Source organism: Arachis duranensis, chromosome 9 (assembly GCF_000817695.3).
Source record: "Arachis duranensis cultivar V14167 chromosome 9, aradu.V14167.gnm2.J7QH, whole genome shotgun sequence".
Lineage (NCBI taxonomy): Eukaryota > Viridiplantae > Streptophyta > Magnoliopsida > Fabales > Fabaceae > Arachis > Arachis duranensis.
In genome coordinates this window covers 20,366,227-20,390,983 of record NC_029780.3, presented here as the reverse complement: position 1 = coordinate 20,390,983, position 24,757 = coordinate 20,366,227, and the positions used below count along the sequence as shown (strand labels likewise).

General features: G+C 33.0%; 2 protein-coding genes across 3 annotated transcripts; both read right to left on the bottom strand.

The window, feature by feature from the left end:
- Positions 1-6,312: 6,312 nt before the first annotated feature.
- Positions 6,313-10,943, bottom strand: LOC107465072 (germin-like protein subfamily 2 member 4). Its single transcript, XM_016084054.3, has 2 exons — positions 10,634-10,943; positions 6,313-7,008 (listed from the first exon to the last, which is right to left on the bottom strand). Exons 1-2 carry the CDS (start codon positions 10,746-10,748, stop codon positions 6,461-6,463), a joined length of 663 nt encoding a protein of 220 aa, XP_015939540.1. The 5' UTR covers positions 10,749-10,943; the 3' UTR covers positions 6,313-6,460.
- A 5,599-nt stretch (positions 10,944-16,542) lies between these two features.
- Positions 16,543-21,353, bottom strand: LOC107465053 (uncharacterized). Of its 2 annotated transcripts, none has more exons than XM_021131717.2 (2): positions 20,936-21,353; positions 16,543-18,767 (listed from the first exon to the last, which is right to left on the bottom strand). In XM_021131717.2, exon 2 carries the CDS (start codon positions 18,725-18,727, stop codon positions 16,763-16,765), a length of 1,965 nt encoding a protein of 654 aa, XP_020987376.1. In that variant the 5' UTR covers positions 18,728-18,767; positions 20,936-21,353; the 3' UTR covers positions 16,543-16,762. The 2 variants fall into 2 exon arrangements, with proteins under 2 accessions (XP_020987376.1, XP_052110073.1); XM_052254113.1 differs by lacking the exon at positions 20,936-21,353 and adding an exon at positions 20,038-20,665.
- Between the last annotated feature and the right edge of the window lie 3,404 nt (positions 21,354-24,757).

Here is a 24,757-nt window from a genome sequence, read left to right as displayed (position 1 = left end):
GAGAGTTCATAGTAGTAGGAGAAAATAAAAACAAAAACTAATAAAAAGAAAATATTTACAATAAGATAAGATAAGATAAGATTTTGAAATAAGATAAGATAAGATTTTGAAAAAGATATGATTTTTTTTAAAAGTTTGAAATTTGAAATTTGATTTTTGAAATAAGATAAGATAAGATAAAAAATTTTAAAATAAAAATCTGAAATTATTATTTTTTTGTAATTTTTGAAAAAAATCAATTAAAAAGCAAATATTTACAATAACCAATAATAAGACACACGTTTGCAATTCCCCGGCAACGGCGCCATTTTGACGATCAGATTTCTCTATCGGTAAAGAAATATAAAAATATATAATTGCATTGTAAGTACAGCTTCTAAACCAACAAAAAATCCTTTCGTACAAACGTTTGGTTGTCACAAGTAACAAACTCCTAAATAAATTGATAACCGAAGTATTTAAACCTCGGGTCGTCTTCTCAAGGAATTTCAGGGAGGTGTTCTTATTATTGGTTATGAGTTTGTGTAAATTGGAGTTTTGGATTAAGAAATAAGAAGAGTGAATTGTAGAGAAAATAAAATAATAACGATAAAAAGCCTTGACTAGGAGAAGATTAATCGGAAGTTCTATGCTTGTTGAAATTTTCTCAAGATCAATTAATAATTAGTAGTTGTTTCTACTTAGTTAACCCTCAACGAATGAAGGAAAGTCAAGTTAAAAGTCAACTTCTATTCACAAGTCCTAATCCTTCCCTTGGGAAGTATTAGAGTTAGTTACTAACAAGCCAACCAACAACGAACCAATTACACCATATCATAACATAAATTGAAGAAAGCAATCATAAATATGAAATATCTCAAATTGCATTTAAATAGAGAATCAAATCTAACATGAAGAGTATAAGAGAATTGAGTAAAGGAACATTGAACCTGGAACTCATAAGAAATTGGAAGTTGAAATAATAAGAAATCCTAATCCTAATCCTAGATCCTAAGAGAGAGGAGAGAGCATCTCTCTCTAAAAACTACATCTAATCCTAAAATTATGAATTTTAATGTTGTGTATGAATTGTTTCCTTCTGAATGGACACATTCTCCCACTTTATAGCCTCTAATATGTGTTTTCTGGGCTGAGAACTGGGTCAAAAACAGCCCATAATTCGCTGGTTATGAAATCAAACACGCTTATTTTCGTCACTGTGACGCATCCGCGTGGAGTACGCGTTCGCGTCGCCTAGCTGTACGGACACTATAGGAAATTATATATCAAATCGAAGCCCCGAACGTTAGCTTTCCAATGCAACTGAAACTGCATCATTTGGACCTCTGTAGCTGAAGTTATGACCGTTTGAGTGTGAAGAGGTCAGGCTGACAGCTTTGGCAATTCCTTCAGTTTCTTGTATTTCTTCCACTTTTGCATGCTTCCTTTCCATCCTCTGAGTCATTCCTGCCCTGTAATCCCTGAAATCACTTAACACACATATCACGACATCGAATGGTAATAAGAGAGGATTAATATTAGCAAATATAAGGCCAAAGAAGCATGGTTTCAATCATAGCACAAAATCAGGAAGGAAAAATGTAAACTCATGCAAATTATATGAATAAGTGTGTAAAGAATTGATAAAAACTACTCAATTGAGCACAAGATAAACCACAAAATAGTGGTTTATCAGTACTCCATCCAAACGGCGTCGTTTTATACTTTATTTAAAAAAAAAACCCTAAATGGCTATCCAAGACCTCAGGACCCCCAACCCACTCCCACTCTCACCCCTCTCGGCGTCTCTTCTCTCAAACTGAAGAAAGCTTGAGATTGAAAGAAGAGGAAGAACCCTAGCCACCCACAGTCACCCAGCCCGTAGCCACCGCAGCCCCCAAAGCCCCGCATCGTTTGTCATCGCTGAACCCTTTTCTCCCTTCTCTCTGTCGCGCTCATTGTCTCTTTGTCACTGCTTCGCTACTCCTCGCCGTGGGTCGTGGTCGCCGCTTCTCTGCTCCTCGTCGTGGGTCGTCGCTGCTTCTCCCTTCCTCCCCTACGTCGTTTTTGCTTCTCCCCTCCTCATCGTTTCTGCTTCTCCCTTCCTCGTCGACGTCGTTTCTGCTTCTCTGCTTCTCTTTTAGGTGTGACGTCTCGCAGTTTATCTCCGTGTCTCTTTTACGTTTCTGCTTCTCTGCTTCTCTGAGTTTTGAGATGTTATTGATGATTATGAAATTTGATGAATTCTGTCGTTGATGAGTTATAAATTCAATTGTTTAATTTATTAATTTTGCTGAGATTGATTTTTAAATCCAATCTGTTGTACTTGTTATTTTGATGAATTGATGTTTTGCTGTTATTGATTCAAAATAGAAACATTGCCACAATTCTACATTGAGTTATTTATGCGGATTTGTTCTGATTTTGGATTGGTGACTGTGGTTGCGATTGTCTGATTCTAAATTGTTGATGGTCCTATGGTGCCTGCTTCATTGCATTGTGTTGAATTGCTGAAATTTTTCTGTTTGAGATGCTTATGGTTTGACTCTGCTGCATTGTGTTTATTTGTTGATTATTTTTGAATTTTTAATCATAAATTATGAAAAACTGTAAAATTTTAAAATTTATCAGTTAAAAAATTATTAAATTCAAATATTTAAAATTATGTATTAAATTTTTATATTTTTATTATATATTTAATTAAATCGGTTGAATTCCAATTAAACTTCTGAACCATTGAACCAGTTATCCTACTGATTCATTGACCAATTTGATTCTCGCAACCTTTCGTATTAACCTATCGAATTTGATCCATACGATTCTACTAATGTTGCCTTGCCAAAACTGTTATAAATCCTATCTTGCTTGAGAAAAAAAGATTATATCATGATTGTAATATAAACTCAAAATTTCCTGTCAAAAAAAAAAACCTCAAAAGTAAAACACCACTTTGTCCTACTTCTGGCATGTTAGTGGGTTGATAGGCTAGTAATGTTTTGTTTGTGCAGTTAAATATTTTTTTATAAACTACATACCATTTTAGTTCAACCAATGATGTCTAGGCATCTTTAGTATTTTTTAGTTTTTTTCATTTGTGTTATTAAATTTTAATCAAATTTTTTATATTTTCTAGTGAAATTTTAAAACTAATCAAATATTTGAAGTTGTAATAGCATAATTGTATTTTCAAATATTTTTATCTCAAAATAATTAAAAACTAAAGCCTTTTTAACAAAAAAAACATAAAAACGGTACAAGAAATGCCCAACCAAGGCCCACAGCATCAAAATCCGGACACCCAGCCTTCAACATGGATGCCTGGCACTCACACACACAATCCCGGCAACCAGCATGGATGCCCGCGGCCTTCCTCATCTTGGCACTCACGTCCGACAGTCACTTTCCAAGCCTGTTGGCCACATCATCTGGAAGGCCAAATTGGGCCAATGCCCAAATTTAGAGAAGTACGCCCAGTGTTCCTAAACCTCAACTCTCTGGATGCAACATTTGTTAAAGCATCATAAGAAGTCTTATTAATCTTATCCAAAGATTCAAGTTTCAGGAGATTAGTTATCATTATTTTTTTTTACAAAGTTGAAGATTTTATTATTAAGATTTGTTTCTAGATTAGATTTAAATTATTGTTTTAATTTAAATTTAAAGTAGGTAGTAGCTATCTTTTTTTTTCAAAAGATAATATTAGATTAAATTTTTGAATTTTAATTCTAGATAAAATTTTGGATATAAATAAGTGAACAAAAGTTAGAACTCTGTTTGACGAAGTTATAATGCGAATGCTTTTTTTATTTAAGAAAAGAGGTTTTTGGCATAAACAAAACATGTAACAATGATATTGGCTCGCTAGGACAACCCGTCCAAGTCCACGGATTAAATGGGATAGGTTCCAAACCCAAATAATAAAGTGGGTTAGGTTTAGTAATCTCGTTTTTGCCACGGGCTTTGTCTTCCAACTCTGTCCATCTCTCAATTATGTATTTTGTTTTATATGATAATATATATTTCACTCATTTGTTTGAAAAAAATTATTTATTTTTTTATTTTTTTATTAAAATTATCTACTTATTATTGTGCCCGAATATTCTTTTCTATCTAAAGCCATTAACTAAATGCTCTTTTGACATTGATATGGACTTTAATAATCAAACACATTTTCCACCAAATGATTGATGGCCTCCAATTATAGCTCTCTTTTGCTTACCAGACACCAGTTACCATAATGATGGACCCTCCAAGTTTAAGATATCTTCATCTCACCATACTGATTTAACAACTTACCAACATGAATGAGAAAGTGCAATGGGAGTTTTGAGGAGATACTAGAATATAATTAGCATTAATTAATATTATTTAGTATATGTGAACATTTATTATAAAATATTATATTTTTATTATTACTATTCTCTTAGCACTCATAAATACCTTTTTATGTTATATCATTCAAGACAACTTGAATTAATTCAATAATATACAAATCATTTCTTCAGTTTAATCTCTTGTTTTTAACGTATACTACTAATGAACCACATGACCAAGAATAGAACAACACACAAAAGGTGACAGTGAAAGCTTCGTACTCTGTATAGATTGCAAGAGGGTATGAGGTGTGGTAGAAGAAGGTGGTTGAATATTTGGTTTGCAATTATTTGGGCAACTTGGAAAATTAGAAACCAAAAAACTTTTGAACATAAAAAGACTCATGTGGAGGAAGCTTGGGAAACCATTTGTTCAATATGTCTAGTGTGTGGGGCTGCCAATAATTATATCCCAACTACATCGATCCATAAGAAAATATCTTGGTGGATTTGTGTTGAGTATGTACAGTAAAAACAATATGTTAGTGATGCTTTTGTGTGAGCTGATGAATGTGGGTTCAAGAACGGGAGCTCTAGTGAAAGGCGTTGAAGTTGCTGTCCACTTCCATTAGAACAGGTGGTGTTTTTTACCAATGACTAGTGCTTTTTAGACTGGACAAAGGGAGACGGAGGCTCAACGTAGAGACCAAATTTTGAAAGGAATAGAATGAAAAACTTCTTGCAACAGGGACAATTGTAATAGAGTTCTTTGGGTTTAATTTGCTGGATATGTCCATTGGTGCTCTTATATTTCTTTTTGGCAAAATTTAATGGCTCCTTGATAGAAATTTCTAAGGGGAGTGGCTGGTTTTGCGCCAATGTTCAGTGATTAGGGGATGTTTTATTTAAGGTTAAAACTCAGGGTGCAGTTAACTTTATGTGAAGTTGATAGTTGAGAATCAGTTAAATATTTTAACTGACTAAATTGTCATCTAATGACTATTAGTTATCAACTTCACGTTAAATTAACAGTACCTGAATTTTTATCTTAATTTAATGACTTTTAGGTGTTTATTGGTTGTCACGGTTTGTAGTAAGATTTTGAACTTGTTTTTCTCCCACTATTTGGTGGTCGAAAGTTGCTAGAACTAATCGGAAAAAAAAAAGCGTTAATTGTAATTTACTTCTTCTATGCCATGTTTATTATAGCTTTCGACCTTCAAAAATGTATAAATTGATCCCTTAATCTTTCAAATGTGCATATTGATCCATTAAACTTTTTTTTAATCAATTATTAGCAAAAATAACCTAAAATTTATCAAAATTTAGATTGTCAAAACACATTTTTTTTTGTTAATAATATCGACCGACATACATGTTATATTTAATTTTTCAAACTCATTATTTACAACTCATTTCGCTCCCCATAATAATTATTAGTCTGATGTTGATGTTCAGAGGAGTTTATATAGTTTTCGTTCTCCATATAGATTTTCAAAGTTCTCAAATGTTGATATAGTTTAGATCTCATACAAGACAACGGCATGCAAACCTATTTTTATAAGGTAAAAATTAAGGTGCAGTCAACTTTACGTGAAGTTGATAATTGAGAACTGTTAAATAATTTAACTAATTTAACTAAATTTTTATCTAACAGCTCTCAACTATCAACTTTACATGAAATTGACTACACCTGAATTTTTACTTTTTTATAATACATACAATTATGCAGACTACGTGAATACCAAAAATCAATTATCAAATCAATATTTCGTATAAGATATATATTAAAATATAAAATATATATTAAAAATAAATTAAATATTATATATATTTATATACAAATATATAATTTTTAATTTGGTGAAACAATTATTTTGTACAAATAACATTTTTTATTGCATATTTATGAAAGTTTAAAAATTAAAGTTCACATGACCTAAAGTTTAGGAGTGTAAAATACAATTAACTTTGTGCTTTATTTCCAAACAAGTACACAATTATTTGAAAACAAGAATCAAAATTCAACTTCATCATAAGCAATAACATTGATCTCATAAGTTCACAACCGTGAGAAGAAGTTATAAAATCCAAAATAATCTTCTTTCTCCTCTTATAGTATTAATATGTAATATATCATTTGGCTATACTCAAATTATTTTGAATTTTTAACCCGTCTTAGGAGCAAACTTAGTCTTAATTGTTTCAACCTCCTTGGCATCAATCTGAAAAGTCTTTGCAAGAACTTCATCAGGCACAGCTGGTTTTGACGAGAAGAGGGCGGAAGCAACAGGCAGTGCGCCAGGAAGTTGGCTGTTAAATGCAGCGATCACTGATGCAAGCGTGTCCCCATTGTTCTTCTGGTAATGAACCAGCCCAATTGGGAACACAAACACTTCACCTTTCTTTATTTTCTTTGAGATGAGCTTGTTTGATGTGGTGATGAAAGCCACATCTAACTCACCTTCCAAAACAAACACAACCTCGGTGGCGCGTGGGTGCGTGTGCGGCGGGTTAATACCGCCGGGCTTGTAGTCTATTCTTGCAAGAGACACACCCAATGTGTTGAGGCCTGGAATCTTGTCTACATTTGCTGTGGTAACTAGAGACCCCACTGTGTTGTTGATCACACCAGGCTTCCCTATGCCACTAAAGAAGAAATCAGATTCTGTTACATTTGACTCTGCCTTGCATGCAAATCCATTCACCCTCACACCTGCACATTAAATTAAACAGAAACTCTATGAATTTTTTATAATTTATGTTAGGAAAAATATTGGGTAGCAAGAGTCAATTTGCCAACTTTTGACAACTCAATTAGTAATTAATAATTTTAAATTATTTTAATAAATTTAAATTTCAAAAGAATGACATTAATGAAAAATTTGAATAATAAGGATTGTGTTTATTTCCGCTAAAAGTGGAGTTGTTTGCTTGGTTTATCTTGATAGGTAAGGTGAATACTAAGGATAGGCTAAGACGGTTTGGGATAATCAATCAGAATGATAAGTGGTGTGTTTTATGTAACAGGGATATTGAACAGGTCAATCACTTGTTTCTTGGTTGTGATTTTGCTTGACAAGTGTGGATTGCTTGAATATCTGTGTTTGGCAGACTATATATGGTCTTTTTCAGGATTGTTGAAGGACCACTTCCTAAATTGGACAGAAGAGCCGCATAGGAAGGAGGATCGAAAACCGCGGCTGATGTGCTTCTGTGCGGTCATATGGAACATTTGGATAGAAAGGAATAGGAGGATATTTCAAAATACAAGCAAAGGTATATACGAAATCATCAATATGACCCTGATTACTTACAAGGAGTGGGAAGGCGTATTCTCTTTGGTAGCGTTTGTTTTCAGGTACTGAGACAGAGACTGAGAGACTGAGATTCAGTATCGTGTTTGTTAGTTCAGAGACTGGTACTAAAATTTCTGTCTCTGTCTCTAAAATTTCAGTATTTCAGTACCTCCAAAAAGTAGGGACACAGGGGACTGAAATTTTTAGAGATGGAGACTGAAACTTTAATAATATTTTATACCTAAAATACTTTCATTTCAATTAATTAATTCCAATTTTACCCTTTATGCAAATTAATTTAGAGTTTCATTCTTAGTTCAATTCCTGTCTCCCATTTTGCACCAAACAGAATACTGAGATTTGTTTCAATCCCTGTCTCTTAGTCTCTGTCTCTCAATCTCAGTCTTTCTGTCTCTGTCTCTCTACCAAACGCTACCTTTGTGTTGTTGATGGCTATACTGGAGATGACATGGGAAAATCCTTTAATTGTGTTCATTTCTAGATGTTGCTAGTTTAGTTTGGTTATCGTTTATAATTGCTCCACTTTATTGTGTTGAGCTCGTTTACTTCAAAAAAAGGATTGTGTTGAGTAACCACCCACAAGGTCACTGTGATCAGCATCCGTCTTCCTCCTATCATCGCAGCATCTTTTTTCTCGCCAACAGCGCCGCTTCGCTGCCGCTGCAGCGTATTCCCGTCACAGCTGCACAACCACCATGTCACCGGCTCTTTGGTGTGCGGCCGTTTTGCTCCAGCAGAAGCTTTTATTATGCGGGTTGCGGTCATCTTCCTTGCCAGGTACCGATTTGCCGCCGCAGTGCACCGAAAACTCGTGCGTGTTTCATCACCCGATTACCATCAAACGCGTATCTCTCGACATCGTCCCGAAGCCGCAAACAAAAATCCCGCATCCTCTGACGGCTTCATCGATGGAATGTATATTTGGAGAAAAAGGAACGAATGCATCATATTGATGTGGTTTATGAATGTTCTTTTAATGGAGGTGTCTTTTTATGCATCTGCTTTTAGGAAATGTCTTTTTATACATGTGTCTTCTAATGGATGTATCTTTTGTGGATGTGTCTTTTAAACAGAAGTGTCTTTTGCGAATGTGTCTTGTACAGGATGTGTCTTTTTATGCATGTGTCTTGTACAAGAGGTGTCTTTTACAGCAATGGCAACACTCAGATACACTTCCGAAGATCAGTGATTGTTTGCCGATGAAAGTGCGGGCGGCACTGACCACTGCTGATGCCGGCGATGGAAACGCGTCCAAGGATGGAGGAGGGAGGTCGATAAGGGGCAACCGTCGAGGTTGGAGGATGAGACTGGACTACTTGAACGGTGAAAGATCTATGAAGTACGGACACTTCGCTGAGTTGCTGTGTTCGTGAGTTTGACACATTTCGGACACGACACTCATCGATACTCGTCCGACACGCGTGTCTGTTGTGTCCAACTGTGTCTTAATAAAAAGTAAAAAATTCTTTTCCGGACACGTTTGGACACACCTAAATATCATCACGTATCAGCGTGTATAATCTTATTCTTTACATATATTTATATTTTAATATCAATAAAATATCAAAATATTATTATGATTTATCTAAAAAATACTTTATATTTTATATGTATGCGTGTTTCCGTGTCTTATAAGATTTTAAAATTCGCGTGTCGACGTGTTCCGTGTCGTGTCGTGTCCCGTATCCGTGTCCGTGCATCATAGATAAAGTTAATTATGTTTATTAGTGGTAATTGGGGGTGAATTAGGTTTACCATAAATGACTGGACATGCGTTTTTTTTTTTTTTGAAATAGGTTTTGTAGTCCAACCCAATAAAAATTGACAAGAATTGGATCCTTCTTGGTTACCTAACGGAATTATCATTTAACCATTACAAATATTAAATTAGTATTTATGTGTGTAAATAAAAATATAAGTGCAAATTGTATTGATTTATGTGTGCAAATTATATGTTTTTTGTGTGTAAATACTTATAAATATGAGTACAAATTATTGTCGTTAGGTGCTGGTCCAAAATTATATGTGCAAACTCTATAAAATATGGGTATAAATTATATTTATTTATATGTACAAACTCTAATAAATATAAGTATAATTTATATTGATTTTTGTTTGTAAATACTTACAAATATGGACATAAATTATTACTGGTAATAACAAAAAAAATAAATTTTAATGACTTTCTAACATTCCATTATTCACACACACCACACTTTATTGCAATGATGCAAATATAATTATTTAGTATTTTTTAAATAATTTACTGAAACGTAATCTTCTAGAAAGGTGTATATATTTGATAAATCAAATTAAAAATAATTTTTAATAAATAATTTAAATTTAATTAATGAATCAACTTTAAAAACTTTTTTTTAAAATACTTCTAAAAAATTTCTAATATTTAAAAAGTATAAGTATAAATACATAATTTTTTATTTATTAAATATAAAATAAAATATTTATACTTTAAAAAATACCTACATCTCTTTAAAAAGATTTATCAAACAAAACCTTAATATCTATCACTAAGTGGTATACATAATAATAATGACAATAATTTCTTGAGAGTAAATGAATGTTCTTGCTTTACACCATTCATTTTATTCTATCTCAGCAATGTGAGTTAGGTTAAAGTTAGTTTCTATTTTATTAATTTTATAACATTTAAATTAAAAATAATAATGGAACCATAATACTGTAGAAGATGGCAATTAATGGATTAGAATAAGAGAAATGACTTGCTCTCGCAATACCTAAGAATTTTCATAATATGACAATTAGTTAGTAGTGTCTGAGGCATATATACATATAGCATGTTGTGTGACAAAAATTGAAGTATTTATGCACTCACAAGAATGATTCATCATTCTTACATTTGATGATGTATGTTACCTAAATTAACAGCTGCACATTCTTATACAAAAATTTTATAGGCATAATTTTGGTGCTGCCACAAAGAGAAAATCAAATGGTAGAATAGAGAGAAAGAAGAGAAATGAACTTGATAATGTGCATTACCTGAATTGGGAAGAGCAACACAAAGGTCTTGCAGTGGTTCAGGATCAGAAGCCAAGGCAAAAAAAATGGCACCGGTTAGAATGACAAAGATTAAGACAACTTTTGTAGTAGACATGATTTTGGAAGATATATAATTGTTAATTGTAATGATGAAAAGAAAATTAGAAGTTTGAATTGGATGGTAAAAAATGTGCCATTGTGCTCCTTATATAAGCATAATTATTTGTAATCAAGCAATGGTTATGGGCAGAGTAGATGGGAACTGATATGATGCTAAAGCATTAGGAACAAATCCTTCAACTTAAATTCAAAGCAATTGTAGAAAAGGAAGAAGAAACTAATAGGTCTCATGGGAATTCAATTTGTATTAATATTAATTTGCATTTTGTTTTCTTCTTTGTACTTTTTTTTTTAGTCTTTATCCTTTATTATAAAAGGGAAAATGGTCATTAAATGCACATCAAAGTGGAGATTAATTTGTTGATTGATGGGAAGTTGGAAACATTATTAACTGTCCAATGAAGAAAGGTATGGTTGGTGGAAGATTGAAGATGATAGATTGATAGGTGGACCATAACATGATATATACATATTCAATGAGACTGACCAAAGAGGTAGCCAACAATTCCTTTTTTTTTTATCAAGTTTCTCGAAAATAAAAAAAATTAATAAATTAATAAAATAAAAAGTTAATTATTCTTAAATTAAGATAATGAAACTCATATATGATAAAATTACAGAACTGATAGTGATTAATTTTTCATTTTATCGTTTTATCAATTTTTTTGCTTTAAAAAATCTAAGTTTTCTTTATTTATTTACTCCACTCCTTTAGAGAATATTTTTTTTGTAATATCTTCTATTTTCTTAAGTTTGGCCAAGTTACTTTTAGTTTGAAAGCTCTATACAAGTGCTTGTTAGAGCGTCATTATTTATTTTGATGATTAAAAAAAAAGCTTTGAATTCTTTTTACTTTTAGTATGTTTTTGATATTTTTTTTTCTAGAATTATAGCATTTTTTGGAGAAGATAAGTTAATGGCTTTTCTAAAACACGGTGTATCGTAAACAAAATTTAAGGATAAAAGAATATGTTTTAGATTGTTACGCAACTCAAATAATTTTCACATTTAAACATAAATAATGTTTACTTCTTCAAAAAATTCTTAAAAAAAAACATTGTTTTAATCTTATTAGAAATAAAAACATTCAAATGGGTATAAAAAATCATTAAGAACAGGTTAGTGGAAAAGAAATTATTGAATAATTCATTTTATGTTATAAATGAATGAACTTTATTCTTACCGATTTCAGGGAGAAAAAATAGCAAATCATTTAATAAAAAAATCAATTTTTTTTCTTGGTTTTGTTGTTTGGAGATCAATAATAGAATCATTTAATAATAGAAGGATGAATTAGAAAATCAGATTCTCTTAATTTTTTTTCACTAAGGATATAAAATATTATTTTTCATTATATATTTTTATAAGATAGACTAAAATAATATGAAAAAATATTAAAAAATTAAAAATTATACTTTACACCCTTAATTAAAAAAATGAGAGAATCTATGTGCTTGAATTATCAAGTTCAATTATTATCTATGAAGTACAGATATTTTTCTGATTTGTTGTATCGCGAGTCCAACAGACACGACACTTATTTAACATGGATGTTTTTTGTATTCAATCATATCTTAATAAAAAATAAAAAAATTTTCTCCGAATACGCTTGGACACACCTAAATATCATCATGTGTCAGCGTATCTTGTCTTATTCTTGACATATATTATTGAAATGAGTTTAGAAATAATATATATTCTTAATTGTTACAACAAACAATATTTTAAATATTTTATATAATTAAAAACAATTAAAAAATTAATTTATATTTTCATATCAATAAAATACTAAAATATCATTATAATTTATTTAAAAAATACTTTATATTTTATATATATCTCATGTTTCTGTATCTTATAAGAATTTTAAATTTGTGTGTCCGTGTCATGTTGTTTCCATGTCGCAAATTATTTTTTAGGATTAAGTACGATTTTGGTCCTTAAGGTATAGGCCAAAATTTTTTTTCGTCCCTAATCTTTTTTTGCATACAAATTATCCCTAAAGTTTAAAATCATTCTTTTTACTTAAATATTAAAATGTTAGACCAAATTATCCATAATAAAAAAATTATATAAAAAAAACAGAGAGAGAAAGTATTTCTGCTCTTGTGAAGGGAAAAGGAAAGAAGAATAAGCGAGAAGGGAAGAAGAAGAAGAAGTTGTACATGATCCATCTCTACTTCCGTTTCTTCCGCCACTTCCGTACAATTTTGGTCCCTAAACAAGTTAAACTTTACAGACGATTTTGTATGCCAAAAAAAGTTAGAGACAAAATTTTTCGATTTATACCTTAAAACTCAAAATCGTACTTAACCCTTATTTTTTATATTGAAATGAGGATAAAAATTAAATCTACCAAATTTATAAAGAACAAAAATCGAACTTTTCAATTTTTTAAAAATAAAAGTTAGACCATCCATTTATGAATTTTAAAATAAAAAAATTATAACAAACAAAACAGACCTTTTAATTTAATATTAACAATTTTCTTATAAAATAATCAGACCGTCCCATTACATAGTCTCATACTTAAAAAAACAACACATGCAAAAATCAATATAATTGAATTGCACGTTATCTTTATCCACAATGAAAATTTTTAGTCTGCGATGCATCATAGATATTACTTTAAAAAAAGACAATGACTCATCGATGAAATAAATAAAATCTCTCAATATATATTCAAATCTTTTTAATAATTAAATCTAATTAAATTAGTATAAATCTAACAAAATTCACTCACACAATTAATAACTCACACAATTAATAGTTCTTTTTTTTCATATTTCTTTTTTTTCACGCATTATTTATACCGCCTTCTTTTTTGGTATATTTTTTTAACGTTATTTCTGTCGTCTACTCCTTTTTTTATTGGTGTTATTTTTGCTGCTTTTTTATTTTTATTTCTTTGTATCCTCTTCCTCATGCGTTATTATAGTCATTTCTTTCTCTTTGTTTGTGATTTTTTTTTCTTAATTTTATTCATTTTAAGATAATAAAATAAGAAGAATTATGAGAAAATAAAATAAAAAGAAAATAAGAAAAAAATATTGAAAAAGAAGAAGAAGTAGAATATGTCATAAGGAGAAAGAGAAAAAAATTTTGAATCTGCAAAAGTTACTAGAAAAATAATACCGAAATTTCTTAACAATAACACAGAAATTATTTAATTTTGACACCTAAATTTTGCTACAAAACACAGAAATCTGTTTACTTCTTATTCTTCTTTTTTTCTTTTTTCTGTTGCTCTTAGTTTTTCTTTTAGGTGAATTATTTCTTATATTAGATTTGAATGAACAGGTCTATATTGTTTTGCAATCTTATTTAGTTGATGAATATAGGTTCACACTTATTGGATTAAATTCTTGCTAGAAACAAAAATAGCATAGAAATTTACTATATAACGCAGCGAAATTAAGCAGAACAAGTGTAAAAATTTGAAAGAAAATGAACAATGTCATTTACATATAAGAAAAAGATAACGTATCTGATATATAAAATAACACATAAATTTCTAAAAAATAACACCGAAATGTCTTCATTCTAATACCGAAATGTCTTCACTTTAATACCGAAATTTCAACTAAATAATGTGATAGAACTAAACTTATTTCATGAAAACTTGAGCTACAAATTGACAAATTTTAATAGAAAAAGAGAATAAGTGAAAAAAAATTTGTACATAACGCAACGAAATTAAGCAGAACAAGCGAAAAATTTTAAAAAATAATGAACAGTAAAATTACATATAAGAAGATACATATCTAACATATAAAATAACACATAAAATTTTAAAAAATAACACCTAAATATCTTTATTCTAACACTGAAATTTTCAACTAAATAATATGATAAAGCTAAGAATTTATCTCATGAAGATTTTATTTGCATATTCACAAATTTTGATAGAAAAAAAATGAAAAAACTTGTAGATAAGTAGTGAAAGTAAGCAGAACAGGTAAAAAAAAAATGAACAATATTATTTACGTATAAGAAGAAGACAACGATGACGTTAATATCGATAATAATGATGATAATGATGATGATGAAGATGAAAGAGGTGGAGGAGAAAAAGAAGAAATTCAAATTAAAAATGAGGAAGAATAGATGGTAATGGTAGTGAGAGCGACAACAATAACAAAAGAAAAAAATGAAAAAAAAAGAAGAAAAGAAGAAAAAAAAAGTAGCCCGCGCAAGAATGATGTATGTAAGAAGAAGCAGCAGCATACAAAGAAAAAAAAAGGTAAAAGAGGGTGCGTGTGGAATATAAAACAAATTAATAACTTGGTTGATCTTGACTAATTATTTTGTTTGATTGTAGAATTTTTTCTAAATAAGAATTAGGGTGACTCCTAATGGTTGACATCAACTACCAAATCTGACTATCTGAACAATCAAGTAGTGACACCACCGCTTCAGTTCGATTGTTACTTTCAATGATGTATATCCTGTCTAGTCTGAGATTTTATATATTTTCTAAATTATTGTTGAAAATACAACAAAACAATGAGAATGTATGTTTTAAGAAAATGATATTTCTAAAACAAATGAAATATAAACTGAAAACAATGAAAATGTGACAGGCTGACATGAGAACAATCTAGTATCTTATAATCTTCAAACACGATCTCATACAGTAGGTGAGGTTTGTTGAGAGAAATAATGTATAATTATACCAGTGCTTTCTTATATATATAAGTAGCATAATATTATTTATACATTTAAATTCATCACATTTTTAAACACTTAAATTCAATCCTATTCCCCTCTCGAAAAGCAATTTCTAGTTCTTCATGAAGATGGGGAGACGAGATTTCACAGAGCACCAGGCATGCCCTTTAGCAGCAAGACAATATACTCAATTACTTGAATTTTAAAATTAAATAAACAAAAATACACATGGCTGAAAGAAGAACAATGAACATTGCTTGTGGCAGCAATTTTGGTTCCTAATCAAGAAACATTATGCTTTAGAAAAGCAACTTCGTAATAATGCTGAAGATTTTGTTACATTAACAGTTAAATAACATTGCACATCACAGTATAAACCTTGCAATACGGCAGAATATAGAAAATAGAAACAAGTGCACAATACAACGTGGTTCAATAAATCAGGCGAACCAAAGATCAACAAGTTTCAAACCATAAACCTGAAAAAAGGTATCAAACAACTAACCAAAGAAGGTCAATGCAATAACAAATTTGAAAACCAGAATTCTGCAGAAATTAGACAGCAAGATAGAATAACAAAAGAGTGAGTATGATTTGTAAAGCATATAAGGGAGTGACAGGCCTAAAACATTTTCTAAAAAGGGGGTGAACTTTCAAGGAACTTGGATGCTGAAGATTCTTAAGAGTGGGAGGAACTGAACAGAAGGCAATGTTGTAATAGTCAAATGGTAATTGGAGCATTCAATCTTTCCTAAAAGATTTCTTAACACTATGACGATGAAACCTATTCTTGGTTCTCGCAGAACAATATCTAGTTGAATAAAACTCAACATATAACTTTTACTAAACATCACTGATTGAGCATAAAATCCCATTCTAATGAAAATAATTTGCATGCTTGTTAAGTCATACATCTACCAAAATGCATATGCTCTGAACAATCATCAAAGAATGCAGTCAACTATTCTGTCATGCGAGTGACTTCCAGCCTTCGCTACAGAAAGCAGAAAATCATTTTTTTTTCGAGGTTTCCCCCTCATCAGATGAATTTCAAAGTGCAACAAAACATACATCAATGTTCTTTAATCAAAAGAAAGATTCTCAGAAGAGCAGAAATATTTTACACAAGAAAACAATACTATCATTCACTCCAATAGAAAATAAAGCTCTTGATATGCAGAATAAAGGCTATAATGATCCCACAAAAGCATTATAACTGCCATCTATTACATTTCAGTTTTAGAAAAAGTCAGTTAACCCCAGGAAAATCACCTGACAAAATAACAACATCCACAAACGACAGCTTAGCTATCAAAGGCTTCTCTTGCTTCCAATAAATCAGGGTAATATATTTTCGCAAGAGCGTCCACAAATGACAGGTTTGCTATCAAAGGCTTCTCTTGCTTCCAATAAATCAGGGCAATATCTTTTTGCAAGAATTTCCACCTGCTCACTGAATGACTTTCTCCCATGCTCTCCAATATATCGAACCATTTGATTCCATCGTTTTCTGCATAACTCACCATCCCTCTGCTCAAGCAAATTGTCCCAGTCTACCTCCTCCATGCTGCAAGCATCCAAGCTAAATAAGGCATCTACCAAGCGGTAGTCATCAGTATCACTCCAAATACCTTGATCAACCATAGGAGATGTTAGTTGAGAATACCACTTTTGGCAAATTCCTCCATTCCATCTAGTTCCCAATTTGTCACTAATTGCCTCCCAACCAATATTATCTCGCAACATACCATGCTTTTTATTCCTAGTGTCTTCTAAAGCCCTTGCACGTAGGTCAACGCTTACCAAATCAAATACCTTTTGATACTCCTCCTGAGACCATGCTCCTCTCTTTCTGGTCATTTTTATTCTACGCCATTGATCCTTTACATGAAGTCGATTTTTACCCATTGCCTCGGCTATTGATTTAAAATCAGATCCATGTTGTTCGACTGTCTTCTTTAAAAACTCTATCTCTTCAGCTGTCCAAGTGTGTTTCTCATCCCTTGTAAACAAAATGTGAGCACGATAATATACACTCATGTAAGGCCTATGGGGCAAGGCTACTCCAATTTCCTTCCAACAATTTTTAAGTTGAGGGTGATATCTAGTATTAAGAACCATATCAAGACCTTCATCCCCCAATTGGTGAGTCTCTATATAGTCGAAAACAGCCTGTTTAATTTTTTCATCTTCTTCATTCGTATACCTTTGCCCCCGTATTAAGCCATCACCACAGACCTCCACCTGATCAGAAAATGTTACTCGTTTGCGTTTGGATGTGGTGCCTTCCTTAGTTTTCTTGTTTATCTTCGTCTTCTTTCCTTGATCATTAACTTCATTGCTCTCATTACTTTTGCTTTCTTCACTCTGTTTACCCTTCTTCATCTTCTTGCCCAGGTTATCATCATCACCTTCATTGTCGTTGGCACAATGTTGATCATCTTTGCTGCTTTTAAACTCACTTTTATCCTTACTTTTTCGTTTATTGCTCAATTTCTTCTTCCTTTGCCTGCCTTGGTTATTGTCATCACCTTCATTGGCTTCAGCACAATTTTGATCATCTTCAGTGCTTTCAAACTTACTTTTGTTTTTATTTCTCAGTTTCTTCTTCTTCTTCATCTTCTTGCCTTGACGATCTTCACCTTTATTGGTTTTGCAGTCTTCTTCTTCAATCCATTTCACTTTATTAATAATTACCTTCTCTGTCTCTTTGTCTTGCCGGTCACTAGGAACGACAAAATAATCACCCTTTTCTCTCAGTTCCTTCTTATTCTTCTCCGTCTTCTTACCTTGATCATCAACTTCATTGACAAGTGAATGTGCATTAGCATCTCCAGTGCTGATTCTGGCCAAAGGAGGATCACCCTCATGGTCCTTGAATTCGTAATCCCCAACAACTTTCCCTCTTTTGTTTGGTTTTGAAGAACCTATTTCTTGGATTGCAGTTAATGAATCACTGCAAATGTTTCTCTTCTTCCTCTTGCTTTTTTGGTTGTCATCCATTACCTGCAATATTTTATCATCAACAATTGCATTATGTAACACTTCAGTGTCCTTTATCCTTTTTTTCTTCAACTTCTTACTAATGTTCCCATCCTCTTCCTTATTCCTCGTAAATTTATCATTGGAACAAGCCTGTCTCTCAGCATCATCATCAATACAATTTCCCTCAAGAATTTTATCTGAATTGAGTGCTTTATCATTTTGGTGTTTTTTCTTTTTCTTCATGTGCTTATCCTTCTTCCTGTCATTTGGCTCCAAACAGATTTCTTCAGTCTTTGACTTCTTAACTTTCTCATCCATTAGACAAGTACACTTTTATCAGAGGCTACCCAACATAAATCTGGAAAAAAAAAAAGTAGGCATAAAATTTTCACACTTAAGAAGAATTAAGATAGTCATAGGATGCAGTTACTTAATAAAGCAAATCATACCTTAAGAGCAGATAATACAATATAACTTTTACTTTAAATGATGTTATCAACAATAATTCTCAGCCAAGCCCAAGCATATTGATCAAGGAAACTAAAATTAACAGGACTACTATTTTTCTTCTCTCATTTCCAATGCTCAGAGTATTACAGTAATGTTGGTCCCTAAAATAGTGTTCTTGGACTTGCTGTTAGCTCCTATCAACAATGATATAATCAATTTTGGCAGCTTCTTATAATAATATTTTCTTCTTTTAAATTGCTTGGTTCATTTATGTCTTCACTCTTGCCCTACCCTTGCTTTAAATTGTTTGGTTCATTTATGTCTTTACTCTTGCCCTACTCTTGCCCTACCCTACCCTTATTATGGTCTAATGGATCAACAAATATGCAGCAACCACCATAGGTAGAAGCCAGTAAGGCTGTCCATGAACTGGGTGAAAACCGGGTTTGTTCTGACCCAGACCCAACAGCAAATATTAACCGGATTAATTTTTTGAGAACAAAACCCGGCCTTAAACCTGACGAAATCTTATCATTTTCGGGCCACAACTATAAGACCTGACAATTTTCTTCATATAATGACAATTCTGAGTTATGTTATCAAGGTCCAGATTTAGTATAACAGCTGATCAAAGGAAAGCAGGCAATTTCAAGGGAAATAGCCTATAAAGATGCATGCACATATTACAAGTTGTTAGGAATTTTAAATGTTGTATGTCCAAGATACAAAAAGGATCAAAAGATAAATCAATAACATTACATTATGTCTAATGAAGATGGATCAGTGAACCTAAATGACAAGCAAAACAGAAGCAGACTAAGGCCTTCCTCCTTCCATTTGTCTTTTAGTTACACTCAAAAGACAAGCAAAACAGAACAAATTAAGACTCCAGAATGTTAATTAGTTCATTATTACTAACAAGGTTTAATCACAAACAAGAAAATTAAGGTTCTATTTTGGGCAGAACAAAGCACAAAGATTAAAGAGCTACCGTTTAATTTAATCAGTTCAATCACACACCGTATTTTCATCTCATAAAGAGGCAAAACCAGAACTAATCTAATAAAATAGATCGATGAACAAACAAATTTAAAAAAAAAAACTGAACTAATCCATATTGTTAATAGATTGAGTCATCAATAATCAATAATCAACGAATAAGAAATAGAGGCAGCTACCGAGACTGGGGGAGTAGAGAGCACAGCAGCCGCAGTGAAAGGATGGGAGTAATGCTGGAGAAAGTAGTTGCCGTCGTTTGAATGCTTGAGAAAGAGGTTCAAATGCGTGGAGGGAGGGAGGGAGTGTGTGTAACAGAGTGAGTCGCTGGGGATTTTGGGAGAAGATTAGGGATTTTGAGTAGTGGGTATTGGAAGGTAAGTGAATAGAAGAATGGGGTGCGGTAGTGGGTAAGCACGGCGAAGAAGCGGATGGAAGAGGACAGAGGCACTGAGGCTGTGAGGAAGAGTGGCTGCGTCGTGGTCGTGGTCGTAGTGGTGGTGGTGGGTGAGCAGCAAGCAGCACGAAGCAGTGAAGATGGCAAAGGGCAGAGGAGGGTGGTGGTAGCGGGTGACGAAGTGAGCAGCAAGCAACCAAGCACGAAGAAGAACAATTGGGGTAAATGGATTAATGGGGATTCGGGGACGCATACCTAGCACCTCACCTTTGCCGGTTTCAATTCCAATTTCTCCATCAGTGCATTCTTAGTCCAAAAGTTGAAATTTCTCATTAAAAAAAATGTAGACTTAAAAAAGCACACTAATATATAACATTATTGCTTTCAAATTGTGAATGAAACTAACCAATTTTTTAACATCTACTTCGTGCTCATAAAAAATAATTGATTAGCCTTATCTTTTGCTTTTACTCGAGAATTCACAAAGAATAAAGCCATTCAAGCATATCCCAAAATGGAAAATTTTTATTGCTTTTACTCGAGAATTCACATCAGCAAAGATTCCAAACCCTAAACAATCTGAATCAAATTATTTCAGAATCCAATTTCAGAACACAAACTCAGCTCAGAATCTTAAAAATTAACTAGAAAATAAAGATGAAACTGAAGAAGAAGTGGCCTACCGGTGAGACGCCGAGGGAGGAACGGCGGTGACAGAGTGAGCTCGGAGGAACACGGCGCTGACAGTGGCCTCGTAGAGATAGAGAGAGAGCTTGAAGAGAGAGACGCCGGGAACAGAGCTCGTTATGGCGAGGAGACGACAGCCGATCAGGAACAGTTCGCGACGGCGACGAGAAGAGCTCTGAGCAGAGATTCCACGGCGAGGAGAAGAGGGTGAGTGGCAGAGACGTTCGGCGATGGCACCCTCTGTCAGTCACAATTCCGGCGGCGACGGTGAGCTCTGACCGAGGAGAGGAGTTCAGCGATGGTAAGAGCTGCTGCCTACTGCAGCTGGTGGTGGCTGGCTGATGAGTGTTGACGATGGTTGATGAATCGCGGAACTGGGGAGGCCTTTAGGGTTAACTGGTTAAGAGAAGCTGAGAGACACTGTTTTTTATTTAGAAAAAAAGACAAAAGTTAAAACCACGTCGTTTTAGGAATATAAACCCCAAGACCGATTTCTTGCCGGGTGGTTTTTTCCAAAAGTCTGAAAACCGAACCGATCATCAAACCGTTCTAGTCATTGATTTACTAGTTTATTGATTTAACCAATTCAACCGTAATCCAACCAAAAAAACCGTTTATAATAAAATAATAAATAAATTATAAATAAATTCTTTAAAACATAATTATAGTAATATGAACTTTAAAATATCTTCTAAATTTAAAGAATACATAAATTATCATCAACTAAAATCTTAAAGATCTTTAAAAATATATATAAACTCCAAATATGAAGGAGTACACATATTATTATTATGTTAAAAATAGCACTGACAAGAATTGAAGAAGTACTATATTATTATACAGAGTTCATCCAACAACGATTAAAATTAGTATGCACTAACATACCAGTCTTACAATTTACAAAGACTAAAAGAGATACATTCTAATTGGATGAAAGTGTTTCTCATTCCATAGCAATTATACTTATGAACAAAAACCACATCCGAAGAACAAAAAATGGAGTTATCTTATAAGTCTGTACTTAGACTCATACTTCTTAGCATTCTCAACAGTTATAAATCAAACTAAAACTAGTGAATTTGTCCCCTCCGAAATGGGTGTGAAACTTGAACATAAACGCAGTGTTGGAGTCCTTAACATCATAGTTTCTAGCAAACTTCTTCTTAAGCTCATCCTTCATATTCCAAACACAACACCATTAAAAATCCTAGAATAAAAGCTTTAATTTTCGCAACCCAGGCAGAAGCAGTCTATTTCCAGCATTCAAATGACAACAAAAACAGAGCAGTCACAATCTAGAAATAACTAAGTCACAAAATAGAAACACCAAGGTTCTGAAAACCGAATCGGTCATCAAACCATTTTAGTTACTGGTTCACTGATTTAGTGGTTCAATCGGTTCAACAGTGGTCTAACCGAAAAAACCGTTTTATATTAAAATAATAAATAAATTATAAATAAACACTCTAAAATATAATTATAATCTAATATAAATTTTAAAATATCTTCTAAATTAAAGCACTACATAAAATATCATCGGTTTAAGACCTTTAGATAAAGTACAAACTTAAATATTTTAATGAACTTAAACTTTTGCTTTCAAAGTTTGCTATAAGAGAAACCAAAATCCTTTCTTCATCCTATAAATGTTTGCTGTGATGACATTGATCAATAAAGTGATTGGTACACGAAATTGTGATACACAACTTCGTGCAGCTGACCAGCAAGTGCACTGGGTTGTCCAAGTAATACCTTACGTGAGTAAGGGTCGATCCCACGGAGATTGTCGGCTTGAAGCAAGCTATGGTCATCTTGTAAATCTAAGTCAGGCAGATTCAAATGATTATGGGGTTTTGATAACTAAAAGATAAATAAAACATAAAATAGGATAGAAATACTTATGCAATTCATTGGTGAGAATTTCAGATAAGCATATGAAGATGCTTTGTTCCCTCTGAGCCTCTGCTTTCCTATTGCCTTCATCCAATCATTCATACTCCTTTCCATGGCAAGCTGTATGTAGGTGGATCATCGTTGTCAATGGCTACCATCCATCCTCTTAGTGAAAAGGTCCTTTACGGTTTCCCGCATGGCTAATCAGCTGTCGGTTCTCGATCGTGTCGGAATAAGATCCATTGATCCTTTTGCGCACTGTCACTGCGCCCCACAGTCGCAAGTTTGAAGCTCGTCACAGTCATCCCATCCCAGATCCTACTCGGAATACCACAGACAAGGTTTAGACTTTTCGGATCTCAAGAATGCTGCCCATTTGATTCTAGCTTATACCACGAAGACTCTGATCGCACGAAATGGAAGCTCTGTTGTCAAGAGAGGCAACCATGTGTCGTGAACCAGGAGGCCAAGAGATACACACTCAAGCTCTTGCAGATAGAACGGAGGTGGTTGTCAGGCACGCGTTCATAAGGGAGGATGGTGATGAGTGTCACGGATCATCACATCCATCAGGTTGAAGTACGAGTGAATATCTTAGAACAAGAATAAGCATGAATTGGATAGAAGAACAATAGTACTTTGCATTAATTCACGAGGAACAGCAGAGCTCCACACCTTAATCTATGGTGTGTAAAAACTCTACCGTTGAAAATACATAAGAACAAGGTCTCAGACATGCCTCCCAAATAGCATGAAACAAATGAAAAAGGGTTCAAAGACCTGATCCCAAGATCAAAGATGATCAAAAGATCACAGATGATCAAAAAGATGAAAATACAATAGTAAAAGGTCCTATTTAAAGCCAGGTTTACAAAAATAAGTAAATGATGTAGAAATCCACTTCTGAGACCCACTTGGTGTGTGCTTGGGCTGAGCATTGAAGCTTTCACATGCATAGGCTTCTCTTGGAGTTAAACGCCAGCTCCGGTGCCAGTTTGGGCGTTTAACTCCAGCTTTTATGCCAGTTTGGACGTTTTACGCCAGAATTTTTATGCTGACTTGAAACGCCAGTTTGGACCATCAAATCTCAAGCAAAGTATGAACTATTACACATTTCTGGAAAGCCCAAGATGTCTACTTTCCAATGCAATTGAGAGCGTGCCAATTGGACTTTTGTAGCTCCAGAAAATTTACTTCGAGTGCAGGAAGGTCAGAATCCAACAGCATCTCCAGTCCTTTTTCAGCATCTGAATTAGATTTTTGCTCAGGTCCCTCAATTTCAGCCAGAAAATATCTGAAATCATAGAAAAACACATAAACTCATTGTAAAGTCCAGAAAATGTGATTTTTTCATAAAAACTAATAATTATATACTAAAAACTAACTAAATCATACTAAAAACTACCTAAAAATAATGCCAAAAAGCATATAAATTATCCACTCATCACAACACCAAACTTAAATTGTTGCTTGTCCCCAAGCAACTGAAAACAAAATAGAATAAAAAGAAGAGAATATACAATGAATACCACAATATTAATGAAACTTAGTCCCAATTAGATGAGCGGAGCTAGTAGCTTTTTGCTTCTGAACAGTTTTGGCATCTCACTTTAACCTTTGAAATTCAGAATGATTGGCATCTATAGGAACTCAGAATTTTAGATAGTGTTATTGATTCTCTTAGTTCAGTATGTTGATTCTTGAACACAGCTACTTTATGAGTCTTGGCCGTGACCCTAAGCACTTTGTTTTCCAGTATTACCACCGGATACATAAATGTCACAGACACATAACTGGGTAAACCTTTTCAGATTGTGACTCAGCTTTGCTAAAGTCCCCAGTTAGAGGTGTCCAGAGTTCTTAAGCACACTCTTTTGCTTTGGATCATGACTTTAACCACTTAGTCTCAAGCTTTTCACTTGGAC